The 23,374-nt window shown below is 63.2% G+C and overlaps 1 protein-coding gene across 8 annotated transcripts in view; it reads right to left on the bottom strand.

The window, feature by feature from the left end:
* KDM4B (lysine demethylase 4B) overlaps positions 1-23,374 on the bottom strand; it is a 132,575-nt gene that overhangs the window by 15,326 nt on the left and 93,875 nt on the right. For 3 of the 8 annotated variants that reach the window (XM_032307124.1, XM_032307085.1, XM_032307103.1), the window contains 4 exons: positions 15,221-15,417; positions 7,763-7,864; positions 6,974-7,173; positions 75-526 (listed from right to left, as the gene is read on the bottom strand). In XM_032307124.1, coding sequence (XP_032163015.1) covers positions 75-526; positions 6,974-7,173; positions 7,763-7,864; positions 15,221-15,417 — 951 coding nt within the window. The remainder of the gene's footprint in view (positions 1-74; positions 527-6,973; positions 7,174-7,762; positions 7,865-15,220; positions 15,418-23,374) is intronic. The other 5 variants (XM_032307135.1, XM_032307145.1, XM_032307114.1 and 2 more) reach the window with 4 other exon arrangements.

Raw genomic sequence — 23,374 nt, 5'->3', positions numbered from 1 at the left:
AACAGGGCCAGGGTGGGAGCACGGGGCAGAGAGGACCCCCGAGCCTCAGGGCCCCCTGCCGGCAGCCCTCCTACCTGTACCTCGCCGGCTCCGCTCTCCTCCTCGGGACCCGTCAGCTCCATGGGGGCCGCCTGTTCCTTCCAGGTGGGGCCCCTCTGGGCAAAGTGCTCAAAGTCCTGCTGGCAGGACACGCGGCCCTTGTCACACGCCGTGCCGGGCCGCGGCACCACATACAGCATGGGGATGATGGGGCGCGGCTTCACCTCTGGCTCCTCGCCAGGTGCCTCGGGGGGCACGACGTTGAGAGGTGGCGGCAGGGGGTTCTCCTCAGCGGGCACGGGGCCCGGGGCCAGTACCGGGGGCTCCAACGGGGGCAGCGGCCGGGGCGCCTCCTCGGCGGGGAACTGGGTGGGTGGGGGCGGCGGCAGCTGGGGCAAGAGGGGGTGGTGGGGGTGTGGAGGACCATAGCTCTTCTTCTTCCTGTCGCTCCTGGCCTTGGCCGGCCGCAGCTTGCCCCTCCCGTCTTCTGTGGGGAGAGAGGAAAGACAGGTCGGAGCTGCGGCTCGCAGCTGCGCACTCTCCTGAGAACCCCTCCTCCCCACCGGCAGAGGCAAGAAGTGCCCCCCCCCAAAACACACGCTTCCAGCAAGTTCAAACGGCTACCACGTCCCCCTGCGGCTACCACGTCCCCCTGCGTCCCCCTGCCCAGCGGAAGACCAGCCACACCCAAGCCTCAGGGCAGCCCCTGGCCCCCGTCCTGCTTCGGCAGCTGCTCCAAGGGCCTTCTGGAACAAGGAGTGAGCAGGCAGCCGGGAAGAGCTGCTCTGTGCTTCTAGGCTCCTGACCGGGGTGGGGGGCGCAGGGGCCCGCCCCCAGCGTCCTTGCTGGGGAGTGTGGCAGACGGAGGTTGGGATCTGGGCTCTGTATGTTTCCAGGGTTCCTGCGGGCAGCCCGCACCATTTCTAGAAAGTGCCACCTTGACCAGCAAACGTGGAGAAGAGGGTCAAACCTGAGCAGAGGGCAGGAGCCAGACGGGCCGGGAGGCCGCTGCGGAGGGCCGCCACTATGGGGTGCCCAATGGGGCAGGTCAGGGAGGGAGGCGTGGCCGCAGCGGCCTCCTAACTCGGGGAGGGGACATCCGGCAAAGTGAATGCGCTACGGTATGTCGGGCCGAATTTCAGGACCCAGATAGGCCCCGGTCCCAGCTCCCGACTGCGAAAAGCAGCAGAGACTCTGCAGACGTGGCCGAGGATCTTGGCCCAAGGGGGGGACCCCAATGCGCCCAGTGCATTAACGGGGATTCGGATCCATAGAAGCCCAGGCTCCTTCCCGGCTGCGGTTGGGGGAGGGTCACTGTGGCGCTGCGGACTCTGATGATGGAGAAGGGCCGCGAGTGGAGGATGCGCCGCCCCCGTAAACTGGAGAAGGCGGGAACACTGTCTCCCCCGGAGCCTCGGGCCTGGCCTGCCGCACTGGAGAATGGGCACGCTGGCTCAGGCCCTCGTGTGTCCCGGCTTCTCAGGGGCGAGACGTCATGGAAGCAGAGGCCATCTGGTCTGCCCGGGGCCGAGGGCTTCCTGAGAACCCGGGATCAGTTGGTCAGCCTGCCGAGGCTCTGGGCCAGGCCCCCGGCCCTTCCCACCTCTCCCCACTGCCCCCCATCTTCTTCCTGTCTTCGGCCAGCACACATCCGGCGTTTCTCAAGAGGCTCCGCTGGTCCCAAGTAGGAGGGATGCTTGCCCTGGCCTGGCTCGTGCCCCAGGTCCTGAGCAGCGCAGGGGCCCGCGGCACTCCTTGTCCCAGCCATCACCCTGCTCCGCCTGGAGGAGGCCTGACTGCTCCCTAGCCCCCGCCGCTGCCGCCTGCACCCCAGGAACAGTAATCTGGCTGAGGCAAGCCCCTAACAGACGCTCTGCTCCACGGACAAAACCATTTCTGCCCTCCAGAGGCTGGGCTCGGCAGGCCCCTGCAGCGAAAAGCAGCCTGTGGATGGGGGGGGGGGCGTGCTGGTGGGGGGATGCGGAGGTGGGGAGGAGACGTCGGAGGGAGGCACCGGGGGCAACAGATGGGGCGGGGAAGAGACAGAGCGGGGAGATGCTGGGGTGCTGTTGCACAAGGTGGGGGGAGAGATATGATGTCAGAGGGGGACATGGAGGGGAGAGATGGGGAGGGGTGGCGGGGGGCCCAGGACATCAGCCTCACAGGCCGGTGGCAGTGGCGAGGCATGTCAAGTCGGTTGTTCTACTAATTTACGGAAAGGGCACCGGGCCTGCCCTATTTGTGTAAATGGTACTTTCTGATCAACAGCTTTGTTCTCGAAGGAAACTCAACACTCCCTCAGCCCTGATCTGCCAACCTCTCGAATGGAAATCAAGCTGAGCTCTGCCCCTGCCTGAGGACAGTGGGACCTACTTACTGTGGGTTCGCTCCCCAGCAAGAGGCTCTGCTGGCAAAAGGGAACATGCCAGGCCCCTGGACTCTGGCAAACCATGGGGATGCACACCCAGAGCACCGTTTTAGGGGACAAGCCGGAGACCAGAAATGACATCTGGGTGCTCGGTGCTCTGTCCTTGACACAGGGACCGGCACAGGCCCAGGGCAGGGGCCTCACCCATGGGACTCTCTCGAGCCCCTCACATGCCTGGGCCTCAAGGAACCTTGGAACGGAGCAGGTGACAGTCACACAGACGGGGCTGAGGGTCCCAGCCAGAGGTCTCCCCAGCACATGAGCCTCTCCCCTCCCCCAAGAATGGGAGGGACTTCCCCTCCAAGCGGAGGCTCTTCCCGCAGCTTTTTGGAAGAGTGGGCTAAGCCAGAGCCAAGCACCCATCCGCCCAGCTCTAGATCTGAAAGGCCTGCTCAGCTGGGGAGCACACCGTACGGCCCCCAAGTTCACCAACGGGAGTGCACGAGAGCACCTGGAAGGTCCACACCCCTGAGCTCAATGTCCGCGGGGCTGCTGCCGTGGAAGGGAGCCACCCCAAGTTGCTGCCCACTTCAGAGACTTCCCCCCAGCGGGAGAGCCAGTCCTGACTCCCAAAGTCCCAGCTGCTCCCACGAACGCCATCCTCATCCTGCACAAAGCCTGAGGCAGGCATGCCCATGGTCAACTGAGGCCTGAGGCCTGGCCGAACTATGCTAGGGACATGTGTCCCGTGTGACCGGACAAGTCTGCAAGCATAATGCAGAGCCCCTCACACACTCAAGCCCAGCCTCCACCCCCTGCCGGCTGGGGCACCCGAACACACATCACGGCGTCAGGCCAGTCCTGACCCTTGCGGCTCCATCACTGTGGGGAGCCCTTGGCACTCCCTCCTTGAGCCCTGGGAGCTGGGCCAACCTTGAGGCCCTGAGAGGACACGGCCCAGGGTCTAGAGCCGGTCTGGTCCACGGGGTGGGGTCCCTCGTTGCACGTGTGCCCAACCCGGGAGGGACGACAGCGCAGTGTGGACCAGCAGGCCCAGGGCCGTCCCCGCTCCGAGAAGGGACCGTGGCCGTACCGAGCCACAGCAGGTGGCTGAGTTCCCCGGAGATGGCCATGACCCTCCAGGAGGAGGGAACCCCAGATGGCTCAGCAAACCAGGACGGTCACAGGCTGCCTTTCTACTCTTGGGCTCGGGACCCCCGAGGTCCGCGGTGGACGTGGGCAGAGTTTGCTGGTCCGGGAGCCACAGGGCTCCTCCCAGACGGCCCAACAGCGGGAGCAGGGTGGGGACCCCAGCAGCGACCCCAGCCCCAGGCAGCCCTGAGGAGGCTTCCTCCTGGGGACAGTCAGTCCCAGCGCCTTCCGGTACAGAGTACCAGGCACCTGCACGAGGCGCGGAAGCGACAGCATTCACTGCTGTCACTGAGCAAACTCAAAACAAAAGGTCCCACTGCTCGCACAACATGACCCTCAGCGCTTTGAGCGTTCAGGGACTTTATGCAGGTATTAAAGGAAGCCAAAAAAGCACTTTAAAATTTTCCACTTGCCCCGGACGTGTATCTGCCGTCACCCCTGACTGTGAGCACTTATTTATTCAGTGAATTCAGGGACCTCCCCTCCAGTGGCTGGAGGATGGCTCAGAGAACGCTTCTGCCCTTGGCACGGGCTGAGGCTGCCACATCCGACAGCCCAGAGGGACTGCTTCTGCTCTAAAGGGGCCACATACCCCCAATCCTCCTTCCTTCAGGCTCTGGCGTGGGGCAGGGGTGGCGTGTCTGGAACGGGGGAGTGTGCCGGCCCCGAGCGGACAGCACCCCGCCCTCCCTGGGGTCCATGTGCCCCGAGGCGCTGACAGGGCCCCAGGGTGGGACTGATGGGGGGAGGACAGGGAGGGGCTGCAGACGGGGAAGGCGGGTCCCTGGGAAAGGGACCTCGACAGGGCAGCTCTCCCTAGGAATCCCGAGACTCGGGGAGACCAGGCCCCTGGCGTCCCCAGGACGGGACTGGGCACAGGCAGCCAGGAGCCGGGGAAGCCCCAGGCGGGGGGTGGGGGCTGTGGGTGAGAGGCAGTTGTCTTTACTGAAGAGTCCGCAGGTTTGGGTAAAGACTCATTAAGATTAAGTGAGCAGGGGCACCTGGGTGGCTCAGTGGGTTAAAGCCTCTGCCTTCAGCTCAGGTCATGATCCCAGGGTCCTGGGATCGAGCCCCACGTCGGGCTCTCTGCTTGGCAGGGAGGCTGCTTCTCCCTCTCTCTCTGCCTGCCTCTCTGCCTACTTGTGACCCCTCTCTCTCTCTCTCTGTCAAATAAATAAAAAATATCTTTAAAAAAAAAAGATTAAGTGAGCAAAAGCGGGCACGACTGCGTGGCTGAGCAGCTGGGTGGGCGCAGGGCGCACGGGCAGGCGCGCCCGAGTGTGTCTGCTCTCCTGGCTGTGCCCAGCCAGCCTCAGGCCAGTCCGCTCGGGGGGAGCAGAGACGGCACTGGCCGGGAAGTCTCCTTTCCACGCTCCCCAGAAGGGCCCCACGGACACCTTCGTCGCTCGTGAACACCTGAACCACTCAGCCGAGGAGTCCCCTGGGGCTCCCAGCTGGGCCCCAGTGAGCTGTTCCTACTTAGGCAAAAAGCCATGTCCAGCAAAAACCCAGTTTCCTACCCCCCCAGGCACCCTGTCCCTCCACCAGCCTGACCGCATGCCCTGGCATCAGGGAGGAGGTCTCGCATCCAACCCAGCCCACGGTGCCTGCCCAGGCCAGGGCAGGTCACTCACCGCTTTGGCCCTCACCAGCTCTGCCGAGTCTCCCAACTCCTCGGGCCAGAGCCCCCCACGGGCCACATCACACGTTCCCCTCTCCCTCTCCCTGTGGCTCCATGGACTCCAGGGTCAAATGCAAACACCTGATGAGACACCAGGCTCTGGGCCCCGAGCCCAGCTCAGAGAAATCACGATTTGCCCAACATGGCCCGGGCTCCGGCTGAATCTGTCGGGACAGGTGTCTGATCACGGGCATTCCTTAGGTCCCAGGGCACACAGGACAGGGGTGCAGGGCCTAGAGGCCCATTGCTCGGGAACACCATGTGCCCCCCCCGGACACGTGTCTCCCAGCTGCCCCCCACCCCCACCTGGGGCAGCAGGGGCGGAGGAGGGCACCGTGGGGTTTCCTCCACCGACTTCAGCCCTTTCTCCCTGTGCACCCCAAATTCCCATTGTGTAGTCCTAACCCCAGAACTCGGGCTTCTGGCCTCCAGACTGGGGAAGCCACGAAGTCCTGCTGTGGAGGCCCGCAGTCTGGGGGGCCTTGGGGACGGCTGCCTCCACAGACTCGAGTGCCCTTGAACAGTGCACCATCCGGCTGGGCGTGTTCTGACTTGAAAGAAACCTACAGAGTGCGTTGGGACATTCAAGGCCCCCTCTGAACGTCGCGATGCCCGCCCCGCCCCGCGCTGGGAAAGAACGGTGGCCTCCATCTCTGCTACCTGCCCGCCCCCATCCTTCCTGTGCCCCAACGGCCAGTCCGATCTCCAGTCGGGCAGCCTGGCCTCCGCTGACCGCCCCGCTTCGGACCCCTCGCTCCCTCATCTGTACTGAGGTCTGTACGCTGACACCTGACGGGAACCATCGCAGCCCTGGGAGGAAGCTGTGTCTCCTTTCTGCTGAGCAGCACCTCCTCTGAGCCCCAGACTGTACCCTGGGACGGAGGATCCTCCTGATGTCACATCCTCTCCGACAGCAGCCACGGGGCAAGCGTATGCACCCGGCGGGATTCCAGCGCAAGACTGGCAGAGCCGTGCCGGGCTCACGTGTCCCGACAGCCAGCCACCAGGAGGGAGACTGAGGACCGGGGCAGAACCTTCTGGTGACTTCTGCCTGAGCTGCGGCTGCCAGGGTCATCTGCCATCCAGCCTGCCCCCCTTCTCCCCGGGGAGCCCCTCCCGTGTGCATGCAGGAGAGCAGCCGAAGCTGTCAGCGGGGAACACGAGAGCAGCGGTGCCACAGATTGTCGGCATTTCTGAGACCCTGTCCCCCCTGCTCCCCAGAATGCCAGCCAGCTGCCCGCTGATGCGGCCGCAAACAGCAGGGTGCCCTCTCACGGGGCGGGCGTCTCCTCTGTCATGGGCTGAGGGCTGGTGTCCCCCCAGATACAGACGCTGTGAGCTAAAGCCCGGTAGGAGGTGATGGGGGGGATGCGGGTGGCGCCCCCAGGAGTGGGATGGGGGGACAGCCCGGCTCGCTCTTCCCCACATGGACACAGACGGCGGCCGGCACCGGAGCCCGCCTCGCCAGCTCGGTCCGGGGCTCCCAGACTCCGGGGTGCATGCCGCTTTCAGTGTCCCCGTCTGGCTCCCACTCACAGCAGCTGCGGCAGGGAGAGGCCACCTTCAGTGTCTGGGGGAGGAGGGTCTTCTCACAACACCTCCTCAAGTGTACGTTTTTAGGAGACACCCCGCCCTGCCGAGGAAGCAACTGCATCGGACCCTTAAAAGCAGGGACCCTGTGGCCACAGAGATGCGGCTCGGGGTCAGGAAGGGGATCCCCAGCCAGCACCGACCTTCCGTGGCCTCAGCCTCCCGACCCTGCGGTGGCATCGGCTGGGGCTCCTCCTCCTCCTCCTCCGGGTCCGCCTCCTGCGAGGCCTCCTCCTTCAGGCTGCCGGGCTCCTCCAGGAGGGTGGCCCCTGTGGCCCCTTCCCCTGGTGACTTGGGGTCTTCCGGCTTGGGCTTCTTGGGCTGGCTCCTTTTCCGGTGGGACCTGGAGAGGGACGGCCATCAGACAGGAGGTCAAATGACTGGGAGAAGTCCCATCTGTGTGCCCCACCACCCAGCTGGCAGAACAGAGCCCCAGAGGGGACCCCAAAGTCACAGGGCCGGGGCCAGCAGGGCTGGCTCAGGGGTAGGGGAGGGGGAAGGGGGACAGGCACGGGGCTGTGTGGGGCTGAACGGGCGCTGATGGCTGGAAGGGGGGATGGTGGGGGTGCTGACTCAGGGGTAGGGGAGCTGGAGGGGGGACAGGCTCGGGGCCGTGTGGGGCAGAGCGGGTGCCAATGACCAGGACGTGGGATGATGGGGGTGCTGGCTTGGGGGTAGGAGAGCTGGAGGGATACAGGCCGAGGGGACACGTAGGGCTGAGTAGGTGCTGATGACCGGGAGGTGGGATGGTGGGGGGCGCTGCCTCGGGGTAGGGGAGGTCGAGGGGGGACAGGCCCAGGGGCCACATGGGGCTGAGCAGGCGTCGATGGCCGGGAGGTGGGATGACGGGGGATGCCGGCTCGGAGCCGCTGTGGGGGGCGGAGGCAGGGGGCAGCCGGAGAGGCCTGCGCAGAGGGGCGAGGTGGACTTACGGCGGCCCCGGCCTCCTGGGCTGCTCTTTCTTCCTTTCTAGACTGGCCTTTCTGTCCTCCTCAGTCTTTCTCCAGTGTCTGTTTTCTTTCAGACTAATTTGTCTAGAATGTAAACGTCAGGGAGTTTTTCTCTAGCGCTTCTGCGGACTCCCCGGGTGCCTCGTCTAAGGGCCTGGCCTGGGGCACCTGCCCGGACCCGTGGCTCCGTGTCCCTCACTCGCCGGCCGCCGGAGCAGGGCCTGGTCTCGCTCAGGGGTGCGAGCGTGTGGGGGCGGCCCTCGGCCTTCAGCCCCAAGTGGGAAGTCACCTGGGGCTCGGCGACGGCTTCTCAGCGCAAACAGGGAATCGGTAAGGGGAAGGAAGGAACGCGGCCAGGCCGGATGGCCCTGCAGAGCCGCGGCCCGGGCCTCCCTGCCCAGCCTCGGGAACTGCCCAAGGAGGGGATGGAGGCTGGGGTGTGGAGAAGCCTGCCTCAGACACGTCACCGACACCCTCCAGGGGTTGGGGCGACAGCCCTGTGAAACCCCAGGCTCACGTCTCGACCCACAGCCTTTCTTCTCCCTGAGGGTCAGCAAAGCCAAGAGGCACTGGCTGCAGCTTCCCTCCCCCTGCGGGCTCTCCGTGTGGCCCCACTGAGGTCAGTCTGGACATGGAGACCCTATGGGGGTTCCTATGGCAGCTGCACCTCCAAGGACCAAGAGGTCACCAAGCAAAGCAGGGCCTTGTGACTGGGGTCGGGTGGGGGCCTGGGGAGGCCTCGAGGGCTCCCAACGCCAGGACCGCCATCTCCCACCCAGGGGGTGCCCACGACAGCCCTGCTGTCCCAGGACACGGGGGCCTGACAGTTGCCTCATCACCTCCCATGTCAGCCCCTGCCGGCTCCTGGCGGGGGGGGGGGGGGCATCCCCTAACTGTCCCCTAACGGTAACTGCTGCTGGTCCTTCTCGCTGCTCAGCTGCCTCGCTTGAGGGCCCCCTGGCTTGCCGCTGCTCATCTCTCCTGAGCCCAGGCGAGGCCAGGCTGACAAGCCCCGGGTGATGTTGGCACACGAACCACTCCAATGACGAAAGGCGGGAAGCAGGGAGCAGGGAGTGTCACGGGCAGAAGCATGGCGTCACACACATCATGGCGTGCACAGGTCACTGCAGGGGGGTGCGCGGGGTGCGGGGCAGGAGAACGCGCGGGCAAGGAGCCAGGCAGGAGGGGGCATGGGAACCAGGAGGTGGGGAACGCTCTCCAGCACCACAGAGCCACGGGGGGCTCCACGTGGAGCGACTTTGGGGAACGCGGGCCCCACGTGGTAGCAAGCCCCGGGACAGCAGCAGAGCGCAGCTGGCTTGTGTCACCAGCTGTCTCCTGGGGAGGAGCATCTCTCCAGGTCCGGGAATGCTGCGGGGCAGGGTACCCACGAGTGAACCCCCCCCACCGGCCCCAGGCAGCACCCAGCAGAAAGGAGTCCTCCTGCTGCCTACTCACCTGGCCGAGGTTTCCCGCAGCCCCCCTTCTCTCCTCCCCTCCCCCGACCCGGGAACGGGAGGCCACATCGAATGCTGCCCGCCGTGCACAGGGCTGACGGGGGCAGTCCTGTCTGCCCCAGAGAACTCAGACCTGCCTCGGCCCCGAAGCACCATGGGGCTCAGAGCTCTGGGCAGCTCCAGCCGCAGGGCCAGACCCCAAGCCCCGCCAGTCCTGCTACTGTGGAGACCCCCCGAATGGGGCGGAGCCAGGCGGACAGACAAGGTGGAAGGCCACCGCTGCTGCAGAGCGGGGAGAGCAAGACGAATGGCAGCACGCAAAGAAAACACCCGTCTTGGGAGAACACGGCCGGTTTGTCGGGGTGGCGGGAAGACGTGTCCACCATGCACTTCCGGGTCCCGCATCCGGCCAGAGCAGCCCCCCTGTAGCGCCCCCGCACCCCGCTGCCGGCCAGCGCACCGGATGGGCCACCTCCCCCACTCATATTTGTTTCTAGGCGTCCCTGCCCCGCCAGCAGCACAGATAGGAAGGCTGTGACCCCTCCTGCCCCCTCCAGGCTCCCCACTTCTCCCCCGCAACTGCCACCACGGTCAGTGTGGTGACACTTAGACTTCCCTTTTTTGGACTCCACAGGTGTCATTCACCTGTGAGTGACAGAGCTGCTCACTCGCTCCTCCTGGAGTTGAAACTGGTTCATCTTAGACACTTGGCCTCCCCAGTCATGTCCAAGCTCACAGCCCCTGACACAGGGTGTCCCGCAGTCCTCGGGGACACCCAGGGGCCTGCCTCCTTGAGACTGCCTTGGACGCTCCTGTGCAGGATCCGGTCCCTCGACAGGATGTCTTTCTCACTTGACACCTTTGTGTGGCTGGAGCACATTCTCCAGTAGCTTCCTCACAAAGAACGGGAAATCGGAGGCTTTACGTGTCTAGAAAGATCTTCATCCCTTTGCACGTTCAGGTTGGAATTTGATTAGGTAATTCCTTTTGGGTTATAAATTATCTCCCCTCTGACTTCTGAGCGCCTTTTCCTTTGTGTGTTAGCTTGTAGCCTAAGTCTGATGCCTTTAGGGTCTCTTGTTCTTTATGTGACGCAGCTGTTCCTTCCAGAAATTTCTGGGACCTTCCGTTTAACCTGAGTTGTGAAACCACACAGTGACACGTGCATTGGCTCATTTTCACCCTTGGCGCCAGACTTTTTAACCCGGAAACGCAGCATTTGGGTCCCGGCCAACGTTCTTTTCTCTCTTCCCAAAACGCCCTGCGGAGGCCGCAGTTGCCCGGGAAGCCTCTATGGCGTGATCTCCCTGTCCTCCACCCGACCTCTCGGCCCTGGGAGACTCCTCGAGCCGACTCCAGCCCACCTGTCCATCCATTTGGAACCGGCTCTCCCCAAGCACAGGCTTCTCACCGGCAGGCGCACCCCACCCCAGTGACCCCCGCGCGGCCAGGTGTCCGGAGGCTCAGCACACAAGGCTCCTTCGTGGGCCGTGTTCTTCTCTCTGGTTGGAGATGCTGCCTCACACCCCATCTTCTGCTGGAGATGGGGCGGCGGGAACGCTGAGCCCTGCTGTGCCTCACAGTTGGCCTCCAGTCCCCTCTGGTCCGCCGCCCTGGAGGCGCCCAGGCCTTTCCAGAGTCCCCGGCCCGAGCCAGCCTGCTCCTTATCTGCGCACCCTCGGATCCAAGCTTCCTCTCTGTGCTGCAAAGGTGGGGCTCACTTGACCCCCACCTCCTGTCCAAGTCTGCAGACACAGCTCAGCAGTCGCCGTCCCTCTGCTGTTCTGGGTCACTCCTGCGTGGTCGTCATGGTGGGGTTTCAGGAGCAGCTGGAGAAAACCACACACTTGACCCTCCAGGCTTGACTGCGGCCACGGCCATAAGTTCCTGTGAACCAAAGGCAGGGACTGGGTCCAAATAGCCACGCTCGTTTTCACTGTGGAAGCAGGTGTCCTTGGACCTCGGGCGGCAGGAGAGGCAGCATGGGGGGCTCCTCTTGGACCCCTGCCCAGGCGGCAGGCTCCGGGTGGCCCCTAGCCTGGTCACCACCGGGGCCCAGAGCACCCAAGGTGGCAGCGCTCACAGAACCGGCCGCTGCCCAGGGAGCATCCGCAGGGAGCTGCTGGGGCTGCCAAGGCCCCCGGGGCCAGCACAGCCACTGCATCCAATGAACCAGTGCCCAAGGCCCTTCTCCCCACCCAACCCTGCCGGCTCCATGGGACACACTCCCCTTTCCCCTCAGAGACAAGCAGCTGAGCGGTGAGGAAAAGATTTCACCTTCGGAAAAAAAATTTCACGGTCATGCGTGCTCTCGGAGGAACAATGGAGGACACATTCGGCGGGCCACCATGGGTGGGCAGGCCCCGGCGTCACAGGGCTTACTCCTCAGAGACCAGGAGGTACGTCTGTGGGGAAGGGCTCGGGAGCAGGGCCGGGGGGCCCCTGGCAGGAGCAGGCCCAGACATGTGATGACCTCTAGCCTGGCTCAGGGTGTCAGGCACAGCGAGGAGAGGGGAGACAGGATGCCTGTGGGTCAGCAGGCACCGGAGGGGTAGGAGGCAGGACCTGGGCTCCCTGTTTCCACTGCGACAAGAGGGTGGTGTGTGGAGAGCGGCCGAGGGGGCAGGTGGAGGTCAAGGTCAGCAGGAGCTGGCAGAGGCTGCAGAGGGATGCAGACCTGAGGGTGCCTGCAAGGGAGCACACCCCACCACACCTTGCGGTCTGCAGACGGCTGGGCCCGGCCAGCACGGGGCAGCTCGGGCGTACTGTGGGGCTGGCGTGCAGCTGGCAGGTCGCATACCGGCTGGAACGGGCGGTCGAGGCGGGGCGTTTCTCAAAGCCCTCGTGCGAAGGGACAAGGAGCTGGGAAGAAAAGCCCGTGTGCATCTGGAAAAGGGCTGCTTGTTCCGAACAGGGGGAGGAAGAGCACGGAGATGTGCACCAGACCCCACAGAGGCCTGAGCTGCCCAGGCACGGGTCTGCCAGGTGCTCGGGACCCAAGAAGCCGCACACCAAGAAGTGGGAAGTTCACAGTTTGTGGCCTTTGTCATGGGGTGGGCTCAGTTCATGTGACCAGATTTTGGCGCGGAAGATTCATCCGCAGGTGGGCAACAAGGGTACAGATCATGCCTCCTGGAGAGGCCAACTCCTGACTTCTGCCTGAGGCCACGTTGTGGGGGGAGCACTGTCGGAAGACTGAACTTTTTGCAGGGCGGGGACCTGCCTGAGCCAGTCTGAGCAAGGACCAAGGAGAAGCTGCAGGTCCCAGAGAAGGAGAAGGGGCCGCAGGGGGACTGGAGGTTTGGAGGAGAGCAGCAGGCAGGTGAGAAGGCCACCCCAATGCCATGGCCTTGGGCAGGGAGGTCACACGGTGTCTGGGGACAGCTGCGGGTGTCACAACTAGGGGTGCTCCTGGCACTGAACGGGTGGGGGTCAGGGGTGCTCCTTCACCTCCCGCAGAGCCCAGAGTGTGCCCTCCCAGAGATGACCTGGCCCTGGAGTCCCCAGGGCTAAGGGGAAAGACCTGGTCTGGGGACAGACCCAGCATCATCCCTCACCCCAGGCCCAAGCCAAGGACGCTCACGGGGAGCCACCCCTCCCTGAAAACAAGCCTTCAGAGGCTCAGGGGAGCTGTCACAGCTGGTCAGGGCGGGGGGCCATTTGGCCCGGAGAATCACATGGGATTTGGGAGAGTCACCGAGCTCAGGCTGAGGGGCAAGGGCAGGTGGCCAGCTTGGATTTTTCTGAGAAAGACCCCCAACCCCTAACTTTAAAGAAAAAGAAGACAAATAGCCATATTTTACATACTAAAGACTTTCCATGCTATCCCTGGGAAGAAGGCTGATTTGTAGTCCGGTCCCCCTGGCTGGCTACTACAGCTCCTCCTGTCAGAGAGATGAAGATGGAACACTCCAGAAAGCAAGAGTGTCTGACAAGGGGGCTGCGGCAGCAAGGTTCGGCCGAAGCGGAGAGGGTAGAAGGCGCTTCCTCTGGCAGAGAAGGTCCTGGGCCAGCCAGCTGGGGTCCCCTTGTCCTCTGGGCAGGCTCTTCAGACCGCCTCCAATGCCGTCCGTTTCTGGTGTATGATGCCTGTTTACTGGTCACCTGCTCCACGGACCGACTCGGCTCGAGCCACAATCAATTTGCTGTCATGCAAATGTGCATCTGGCCTGGGAGTGAGCCTTGCACTAGCTTGCTCTCTCGCCCTGCTGAAGGCTGGTCTCGCCCAGAAGCTGCTCTCCGCAAGGAGCACGGGGGAGCAGAAAATCAAAAAATCAAAAGGACGGATAACAAAAGAAAGCAGGAGAAAAGAGACTCACCTCCACAAGGGCTGTCAGGAGCGGCTGGAAAGCATTCAGGAACATTCTCGGAGACAGGGGCCCCGGGGGTGGGGAAATCATGTGGGGAGGCTGAGACTGGCCAAGATTCGCAGATTCGCAGACACAGGGTAGCAAGAACAGCTCCGTCGGGGGCAGGCTCTGGGCCGTCACAGCCCCCCAGGCAGGACGGTATTTTCCAGAAATGGGTCCGAGGACATTTGTCCCTGTAGGGTGTGGGAGTGCCAGCAACTGGGCTCCCCAAAGGAGGGCTCTGTCCCAGCCTCCTGAGACACCGTCCACAGCCAGCGGGGACAAGACGAGGCCGCAAGTGAGGGCGTGGCTGCAGGACGGAAAGCTCTCCCCAGGCTCACACCCACCTGCGGCCTGATCCCACGGCGCCCGCAGGCTAAGGACAGCGACGTTGCTTTTGAAAGGTTCACAAAGTGACAAGAACGAGCATACTCTGTGGCAGGGGAAGAGGATATGAAACTGCAATTTCAGCGTCTGTGAATGAGGTTTTACAGGGACAGCCACGCGCACTGGTTTATGTCCACAGCGGCTTTCCACGCTGTCCACAGCAGCTTTCAGGCTGTCGAGCAGCTGTGAGCCATCAGGACCCACACCACAAGGTTCCAGCTCACGGCCGGGGGCCTCGCGAGGATGTGCAGAATGTTCTTTGGGCAGGGAATCCGGCAGAACGGTGTTGTGAGCCTCAGACCCGGAGAGCCCGGGCGTTCCCGCAAAAAGCCAGTGGACTGATGTTCTGGGTCCCAGGGCACCACTGGGCACTGCTGCCGGCTGTTTCTCCTTCCTGGCACAAAGCTGATTTCCTCCTCAGCCCAGAACTGTCCCCCACAGCCTTGGTGACATGCCAAGAGGGTGCTGTCGCTTTGCCCTCTCCTCCCCGACCCAATGCCAGGCACGCGGCCCAGCGACCTGCAACCCACCACACCGGCAATGAGGGCGGGAGCCAGGAGGGGTCCACGCTGCAGAGAGGGGCCCTCCGAGCCACGGCGGTGTCAAGGACGTCCCTGGGGGACAAGACTCTGCACTCACTGCCATAATCGCAAACCGAAGAGCCGGATATTGGAAGCGCCAAATGAGCACCCCCAGCGCAAAAGGACAGAGGTGCGGCCACCACATGGGCTCCAGCATGAGACCTGCCGTCGCTCGGAGCCGAGAAAGGAAGGACCCGAGCGTCTCACCACGCTGAAACAGGGCTCCTGTGCCCGGGACTGTCACAAGATGACGGGGACCACATGCATCCTCCCAGAGAGGAAACCGCGTGGCCCAAGGGCCAAAGGGCTGGCCACCCAGGAGTCGGTGATGTCAGAATGGGAAGGGACCCGAGTCCCTGACAACACAGACACCACCTGCTCCCAGGCCCACAGACCATGTTCCAGGAAGTCGGGATCCGAGAAACACATTTGCAAGAGAGACAGGAGAGGAAGAGAGAGAGGAAGGGGAGAGAAAGGAGGAGGGGGAGGGGGAGGAGGAGGGGGAGGACGGGAAGGAGTGGGGAGGGCAGGGAGGAAGAGGGAGGTGGGGCACAGCCCGCAGCCGCCAGCCGGGGGAGCGTGGGAGTGGCTGGGGCAGCGGTCACTTACGGTCACCACCAGAGCCAGGGGCATGGAAGCAGCGGCCCAGTCTCCTGGCTAACTCACCTGCGCAGGAGCTTGGCCTTGAGCGAGGCCCGGGAGGCGCTCCAGGTGCTCAGCTCTGGGCTGCTCAGGGCCGTGGGCCGGGTGTGGTCGAGCACGGTCAGGTCCTTGCCTTGCTTCCACAGCTCGTAGCGCTCCGGCTGCAGGATGCGCACGAACACGTCCATGGAGATCTTGACCATGTCCTTCCGGCACGTGCACTGCGGGGGGGGCGGGGGTGCAGGGAACATCTGCTAAGCCCATGACCAGTGAGCCCGACAGAGGCCGGTTGAGTCCCACCCTGGCCTCTTCCCTTACTAGAACTTCTACCTCCAGACCGTGGAGACCCAAGTCGAAGCCGTGCCCTCTAGTGGGAGCCTCCGGGCCACCCCCGTGGGGTCACAGCTCCGGCCCGGCATATAGCCTGGGGAAATGATGGCAGACCCTTTGCGGGGGACTCGGGGGTCGTCAGGCAGAGGGACGCAGCTCGGGAGCCCAAGGCCAGGAGGGGTCCGACCTCCAGCGGCCTGTGTCGGCTCTAACCGAAATCTGCCATCTGCCTGACACACGTACCCCTGAGGAGGTCAAAATGCGCGCAGACCGCTTCTTAACCGCAGTCATTTCAAGGGTCAGGAAGGAAACGAGTGATTTCGAGAAGGTGCGGGGCACCCAAGGGCGCACACACGCCTGCTCGCGGATGCTGCCTCACAGGTTCGGGGAGAGGAAGCCCGGACCCACAGGCTCAACGGCCGGCCCAGGGCAGCCGGAACTCAGACTGAAAGTGGCCCGGTGAGGAAGGGGGCGGCACCGTGCACCGGGGGACCTGAAGCGAGGCTGTCTCGGACCGCAGGGTCCTCTGCGTCTGGGCGCTTCGAGCACGGGGCAAACGAGCACGGCGAGAACAGACTGAAATGGGGCCCCTCTTGTCCCCACTCTGCTGTCTAGGCCCGTCCCTCTTGGGCCCTGAACAGCTCCCGCAGGCCCACACATCCTGGAGCCCCTCCTCCAGGCCACTGCACCTCAGCGGCCCCCAGAGCCGGGCACCTTGCAGGAGGCACACAGGTGTCCCAGGGACCCTGGAGGCACCTCTGGAAGTCGTGGGTCAGAAAAGCCAGCTAAAGATTCCAGAAGCTGGGCTCCAGTCGGGAAGCCAGCGCTCCATCAGCAGGAAGAACTCAGGCAGCCCTGGTCCCCCGACCTACCCGCGGACGACACCGGGGACTGGAAAATCATTCCGCTGCAGAAAGGGAGAGAAACTGAGGGGATGCTTGTCTGGCACAGAGCGGGCATAAAGGGCCCGGCAGTGAGTACTTTTAGCTTTGTGAGCGGCCCGGTCTCAGCACAACCTCCCAGCTCCGCGGCTGGGGCTCAGAATCCCCACAGACAATACGGGAGCGAATAGTGTACCAGTAAAACTAATGCACAAAAACAGATGAAGGGTCCGATTCTGCCCAGGGCCTGTTTGCAGACTGGTCTAGACTCTGGAGGATAAAGCACTTGGAAGCAGGTGGCCTCGGGGACCCCAGGAGGTGGTCTTGGCCCCGGGGTGCCCTCCTACCTTTGCCTAAAATGCACAAAGTCCTTGCCTCCTTATGGGGACACATATCCCCAGGACATGCTGTCCTATGAGTGCTGCCCAGAGGCCTCCCGGCAATGACCCTTCAGGGACAGGCCTGGGGACACCTGAGCTGAGGTCCCCGCAGCTCCAACCTTGAACGCTGGCCTGTTCAGAACATTCTCAGGCCCTCTTTCTGCCTCCCTGTCAAATAAACAGACTTAGGAGAAGCCCATTTCCAAAACCATAGCTTAAAACATGTTTCCATTTTAAGCACGCGTCTCAGTCTCCTTTACAACTGTGTCGCTGTCACTGTCACTTTCTTAATGGAAACAGCAAGAAGGAAAAGATGTAACCACGCCAGCAACTGTGCTCCCTGCCCTGACAGGCCTTTCCACGTCTGCCCCATCTGCCCCGGAAAGGGGGACCACGGAGGACCCCCGTGTGAGGTGGGCACGGCAGGGCTGTGGGAGGGGCTCCGAGAACTGTCCTGAGGAATGTCCCGCAACCGCAGCTCCCACCCCCACTCCTGGGCTACCCACCCCACGGGAGCTGGAAGGGGAGCTCGGGCTTGGAGACCACGATAACCTGACCCCGCCACCGAGCAGGAGGGAATATTTATGGACAAGTGATTCCCAGCAAACGCAATTCATTTAATGAAAACTTGCGCAGGAGAGAAAGGCTGGCGGGGTAATTTGGCTTCGGAGTGGCGGGAGCACAGATGGTGCCTGGGTTTCAGCTTCCTGGCCCGGCCGTGGCCTCCCCAGAGTCCCCATTGACAGCGGCTTAAGGGATTTGTATGAAGTGGCTGTGCAATTGCTTTTCCTTGAGTAATTAAAAAAAGCACCTGTGTGCACTCTGATGCGGGGGGCGCGTGGATGTGCTCATCGGAGCACTGCAGGGAGGCCTGGAACCTGGCCCGAGCCCTGCTGGCCGGTGGGGACGGAGCCGCCGGGCGGAGCCACACTCCCGGTCCACAGGCTCTGGCTATGGTGGGGCTGCGGTCCGGGGGGGGATTCTGGAGCAGCCCTGGCACCCAGGGAGCAAGCAGTGGGTCCGGGGGACGGGAGCGACAGCTGCTGTTGTTCAGGACACGGCGGAGCAGCTGAGCTGGGGTGAGGGGAGGGCAGGTGCCATGGACCTATCGGCTCTGTCTGCTGCCAGCTGGTGGGGTTAGGGTGCTGAGGCCGACAGAAAGACCGAGCCTCTCCTCCCGGGCCCTAGCCGACCCCCCAATAGCTCAGCCCTCAGCACCAGCTCCCCTGTGACCGGGGACATCACAGGCTGCTGTCTCTTGGTGGCTGGCTGGGCCAGCGTGAGGAGGCTCCAGGCTGCGGTGGGCTGGCGCGGAAGGGGGCTCAGAGCAGGCGGCGGGAGGGGCTCACAGCAGGCTCCTCAGGACAGCCAGCAGGTCGCACTATTTGTTTTCATTCCCCCTGTCACACCAAGCCTGCGGAGACAGGCGTTTTCAAGGCTCTGCTGGAGTCACTCGAGCGGACAGTTTCTGCCGCTCTCGCACCAGCTCCCCAAGTTCACAGCCATCCCCCGCCCCCGTCGGCGCCCGCCGCACACACGGAGTACTCTCAAAGGGGGCTGGCTGTGTCCTTAGTTTCTGATGAGAAATGGGCACAAACGTGGGGGAGGAGGCCAGGGGGCCCCCGAGCCGCCACCAGGGCACACAGACCCCAGCTGCCAGAACCGCGTGCGGGGTTCCGCTCTGAGCGAGGCTCAGTCACGAGGGCGCCAAGTGGCACCTGTCCTGCCCCCATCAGCCAAGGCGGGGCGGCTGGTGGTCCCACTAGTGCCGGGCGGGGCCGTGTGGGACAGAGGAGGAAGTAAAGGCGAGAGGCAGGGAGCTGGCTGCGGGGAGGGGAGGCGGGGAGGGCTGCGCTGTCAGGAGGGGACACCCCTCCCCCCAGCCTGCCTCCCGCCCACAGCACGGGCCCCTTCCCCACAGCTCTCGGCCCTCACCGCTGGTTCCGGACTCACCCGTCTGTGGACATGGCCTAGCCCCTGCGGCCCCTCGCCAGTTCCCTGGTACCATCGGCCGCCAGCAGCGAAGCAGCATAGTTGGGGCCGGGACAGGAGGGTACTGCCCCTCCCCTCTTGTGAGCAGAAACTGCTTCCTGGACAATGCTTCTGTCCAGTGGGGCCGATGGCCCTGCAAAGTACACCTCAAAGATCCCTTGACAGGTGGCCCCAGGAGCTGTCCACGCCAATTTCCTTAGTTGGCACAAAGCATTCGGGGGTGCACCCCTCAATTCAGGCAAAACCTGTGCTGTCGGAGGGACAGCAGAGAGGGAAGCAACGCCCCCCCCATGGCTGCCCACCCAGCCCGGTGAGGCCCCCAGCTGCCAGCCCCGTTGGAGCGGGAGGCGCCGCCGCTGGCCTTCCTGTCACTGAGGCAAGCGTCTCCTCCCAGGGACCTCACCCGAGGAAGGGATAAGCCCGGACAGAGCCGGCCTCCCCTTCAGTACCGACGAGACCACGCACGCCCAGGAGGAACCATAAGCAGGCTGTTTGACGGCCGTGGGCAGATCCGCACCACGGTGCCGAGCGCTGCTGCTAACCCTCGGTCCTGGACACTGGGGGAATGACAGAAATGTCCTGGCGACGGACCTGCGACCTCAGGAAATACAACACGCACGCTCACAAGTACAGTCAGGCCCCATTGTGAACAAGAATCTTTAGGAAAAGGCCAAGCCCCTTCATCAGACACCAACTGTGGGGCCAAACCATTTTTGTGCCACTTACTTTCCTAAATCTCTTTATTGGGCAGGTGCGTCCCTTTAAGTGAAAGACGGCCACGTGACAGAAAGCGGGCCAAACGCAGCCCGCCGCCCCTCTGTAAATAAGGTTTTATTGGCACGTGGCCACAGCCACTGCAGTGCCGGTGCTGCCACAGCTGCCGGAGCGGTTCCACAGACACCGCGTGGCCTGCACACTCACGAACGTTCACAGAAAGTTTGGTGAGCCTTGGTCAGAGGAGCAGAATGATTTCCACAGGGTGGCCTGAGGCCTAAGGACCTCGGCGGGGTGCGTGCCACAGGCCGACCCCGCTGAACGGTATGAGCCCCTGCAAACGCGCTGGGGACTGGGCTGTGGCCCCCCACGTCCCCAGGTCAAGCCCTAACCCCTGACATGCCTACACTTGAAGATGGGACTGTCGGGAGGTAGAGACACTTAAACCAAGTCCTCTCCCCGCTCCCGCAAGGACACGGCGGGCTGGCAGCCGTCCGCAACCTGCCAGGGGGCTCTCACCAGAGCCCAGTCCCCCTGGCACCCACGTCTCAGATGTCCAGCCCTGGAACCGTAAGGGGTTATGCTCCTCCTGTTTACAAGCCACCCAGTTCCTTTGTTGCAGCAGCCTGAGCTGCCGGGGACAGGTACCCTGTGCATACCCCGCACTGCCCTCTTCTTGATTGAGCACGGCAGGCTGCCCACCCCACCTCCAGCCGCTTCCAGAATCCAGCTCTCACCAAGTGCCAGGAAGCACCTAGAGCCTGGTGCAGAGGCCGGACCCGAGGCCAGCTCTCCCCCATACCTGCAGCCCGAGCTGGCCATTCTCCACGAAAAGGTGCTTCCTGGAGCCCAAAAGGACCTCAGAAGGCCTGGGCCACCTGCCCTTTACCAGGCTGGGACCGACGCCCAGCCTCAAAGAGTACCCAGGGCTGGACAGGACCAACCCCATGCTCTCGGGGGGCTTCGGGTCCCCTCCTAGCGGAGAAGCCGGGTCCTAGCCCTCAGCCACTGATCGTCCTCTCCTTGCTCGGAACCGCCTGGTGTTTCTGATTTTACGAACTCAGGTAGTCATACACGGAGGAGCGCAAGCAGAGGTCTCTGAAATGACACCTATGGAGTGAGGGGTCAGGCCCCGGGGCACCCGGTTTACTCGGAAGCCCTGCTCCTGCGCCTCCAGCAGAAAAGGAAAGGCCAACAGCCCTGCGTGGTGCGGGGTGTGCCCTCCACCACGGGGTGGGTGTGCAGGCGGCGGCCTCTTCTTCCTGTCAGTCTCAGGATGCTACATCCGCAAGGGGTTACACTCTGTCCACAGCCGAGGAATACGTCCCAGGGGGGTCCCAGGCGCGGCTTCCCTGACCGACGGCCCACACAGCGGATCCCCACGCTGTCTGGCCTGGAGGGTATGCAGGTGGAAAGTGCCCGTGACTTCCTAAGCGTGCGGGTGAGTAAAAAGAAAGGGACTGAGATCAGACTGGGCCCCTGTAAAGCCACACAAAACCAGAGCAAAAGGGTCTCAGGCTTGGAGCTCCATGAGGGTCCCCTCTCCACGTGTCTACTATTTTCCTGTGCTCTCCGCTGGCGGGGCTGAGTGGAGGCGGTGTCGTTGCACGCTGGTCCTGCCCTGCAGCGGCCCTCCCCTCGGTAGCATCAGGGGACAAGAGACCCACGCAGCCCTCCCCTGCCCCCTCCGGCACGCTCTCCTCGTCCTGCCGCTCACGTCCTGCTGCCTTTGACCGGACAGGCAGCTGGGGGAGGGCCGGCAGCAGGACGCCTCATCGCCCACCCAGGAACTCGCTCACCAGGGGCCCTGAGGACTCCGATGGCAACAGGCCAAGAGGGGAGGGAAGGGAGAGGGCGGGGAGAGGAGAGAGAGCGGGGGCAGGAGCCCAGCCGGGCCCCCCCCCAACCCCGAGCCTCCTGTCACACCTGCCCAGGCCTCTGTGGCCCCCTGTGGCTCACTCCTGTCACAGAACTGCACCAGAGGCCGGGGATCTTGAGAGCGCCAGCCAGAGGCTCAACGAGAAGCACTCGTGTCACTTCCAGATGACAAATGACAAGAGCTACGACCGTGGAGTTGAGGGGCGCTGGGCCTAATCTGAGCGCCGACCTGGGAGCAGAGAGCCTGTCACCGCAGATCGGAAGACTGACGTATCAAACAGCCCGACATGCGTGCATGTGTCTCCCAGGACCTGCCGCTCAGACCGAGAATGAGAAAACAGGATAGGGCAGAGGTTTGCCTCTGGTTATCAAGCACAGGGGCCCCAAGCAGAGACAAATAGGTTCCTTCTTTCCCAAGCATGAAAAAGTAGAAACTGAGATGTCGTCAGGCTCGGAGCGGCTGGCTCAGGGCCCCCGGGGGGCAGAGGGCAGGCTCGGAGGGCGCACGGAGCCGGACCAGCACGTGGGCTCCCAGCACTCAGGATACCTGGCAGCGGGGACTCCCAGACCACCAACACGAGACCTGACTTCCACAAGGGCCCCCTGCAGGACGAAGACCGAAGGCTGCCGCTCGGCTCCACCTCTCCCTCCCGAGGCTTTAAAGCAAAAAAAACCAGGGGCGCCTGGGTGACTCAGAGGGTTAAGCCTCTGCCTTCAGCTCAGGTCATGATCTCAGGGTCCTGGAATCGAGTCCTGCATCGGGCTCTCTGCTCAGCAGGGAGGAAGCCTGCTTCCCCTGCTCTCTCTGCCTGCCTCTCTGCCTACTTGTGATCTCTATCAAAAAAATAAATAAAATCTTAAAAAAAAAAAAAGGCAAAAAAACCCAAACCAAACAAAAAAACTCAACCTTTTCATAGCAATCAGTATTAACGCCCAATACATCTTGGAGGATCTCCTTTACTAGCATCCCGTGGCCCTCACTGTGCAAAGCACTGCTCACGGGATGTTCCAACCACACGGGAGGGCCGACTCGGGTCCGAGTCAGCAGGGGGCAGGCGGCAACAGATCCATGGCTCCTCTGAGATTGGGCGCCCCATGAGCCCCCCTGCTCCCCATTACCGCCCCGGACTCATTCAGCCACCAAGCACACTGGCGTCTTTCCTGCGGATCCGGGGTCTCCTCCGCAAGCATTTTTGCTAAATGCAAAGAAAGCTTCAACGCACAGGCTCAGAAACGCGCCCCCCGCATTTTTCTCGGGAGGCTGGCACCAAGCCTTGCCTACGGGGACAGGGACGGGAGGGGATGTGGGAAGTCACTACGATAAACCTTTCTAGGGGAAGGGGAGCAGCCTCATGCTGTCGAGGATTTTAAATGAGATCACGCAGGCAAAGCTCCCAGCCAGCAGCTGGCAGATCAGTCAGCGTCGGCGCATTTCCGATCATAAAACAAGACCCCTGCCTCCTAATTCTCCAGCCCCTCCCCGCACTGCTCATCCAGCAGGAGACGGGAAGGCAACAGAAGGGTTTCTCTGCGTCTGATTGGTAGGTCTGGCGCTTTGTTCTCAACTTCTGAAGAATTACCCTTTCCCAGCCATCACAAGCCCCCACAAAATGACCAAAAACATATAAAACAGGGCACTCTTGTAAAGCAAGATAAAAAACACTGAAAGCCAGACCTTCCTTGAACACCATGCAGCAAAAAGAGAGCCCTCCCAGGCGCTGAGCTCCCCCAGCTGAGCCCGCTACTCACACCTCCGCAACCTGGCCTACTGGACCTTGAGGCCACCGTGGCTCCTCGGCTTCGGGAGCCCTGGCCCAGCTGGGGGCAGCGCCCCCCTCTGCCTCCAAGCCTGGACGGCGCTCTATGGGCTGGACTTCAAACAAGACCTCTCAAGGCTGCTTCCGGGGGCTATGCACCATCAGGCTCGGGGTGGGGGGGGGTCCACGGGCAGCAAACACACATCTTCCACAGAGCTTGACCTCCCCCAGCTGACACGTGGGACC

The sequence above is a fragment of the Mustela erminea genome, chromosome 1 (genome assembly GCF_009829155.1).
Source record: "Mustela erminea isolate mMusErm1 chromosome 1, mMusErm1.Pri, whole genome shotgun sequence".
Taxonomy (NCBI): domain Eukaryota; kingdom Metazoa; phylum Chordata; class Mammalia; order Carnivora; family Mustelidae; genus Mustela; species Mustela erminea.
The sequence above is the reverse complement of the archived record's forward strand: the minus strand, read 5'-3'. Positions and strand labels throughout refer to the sequence as shown.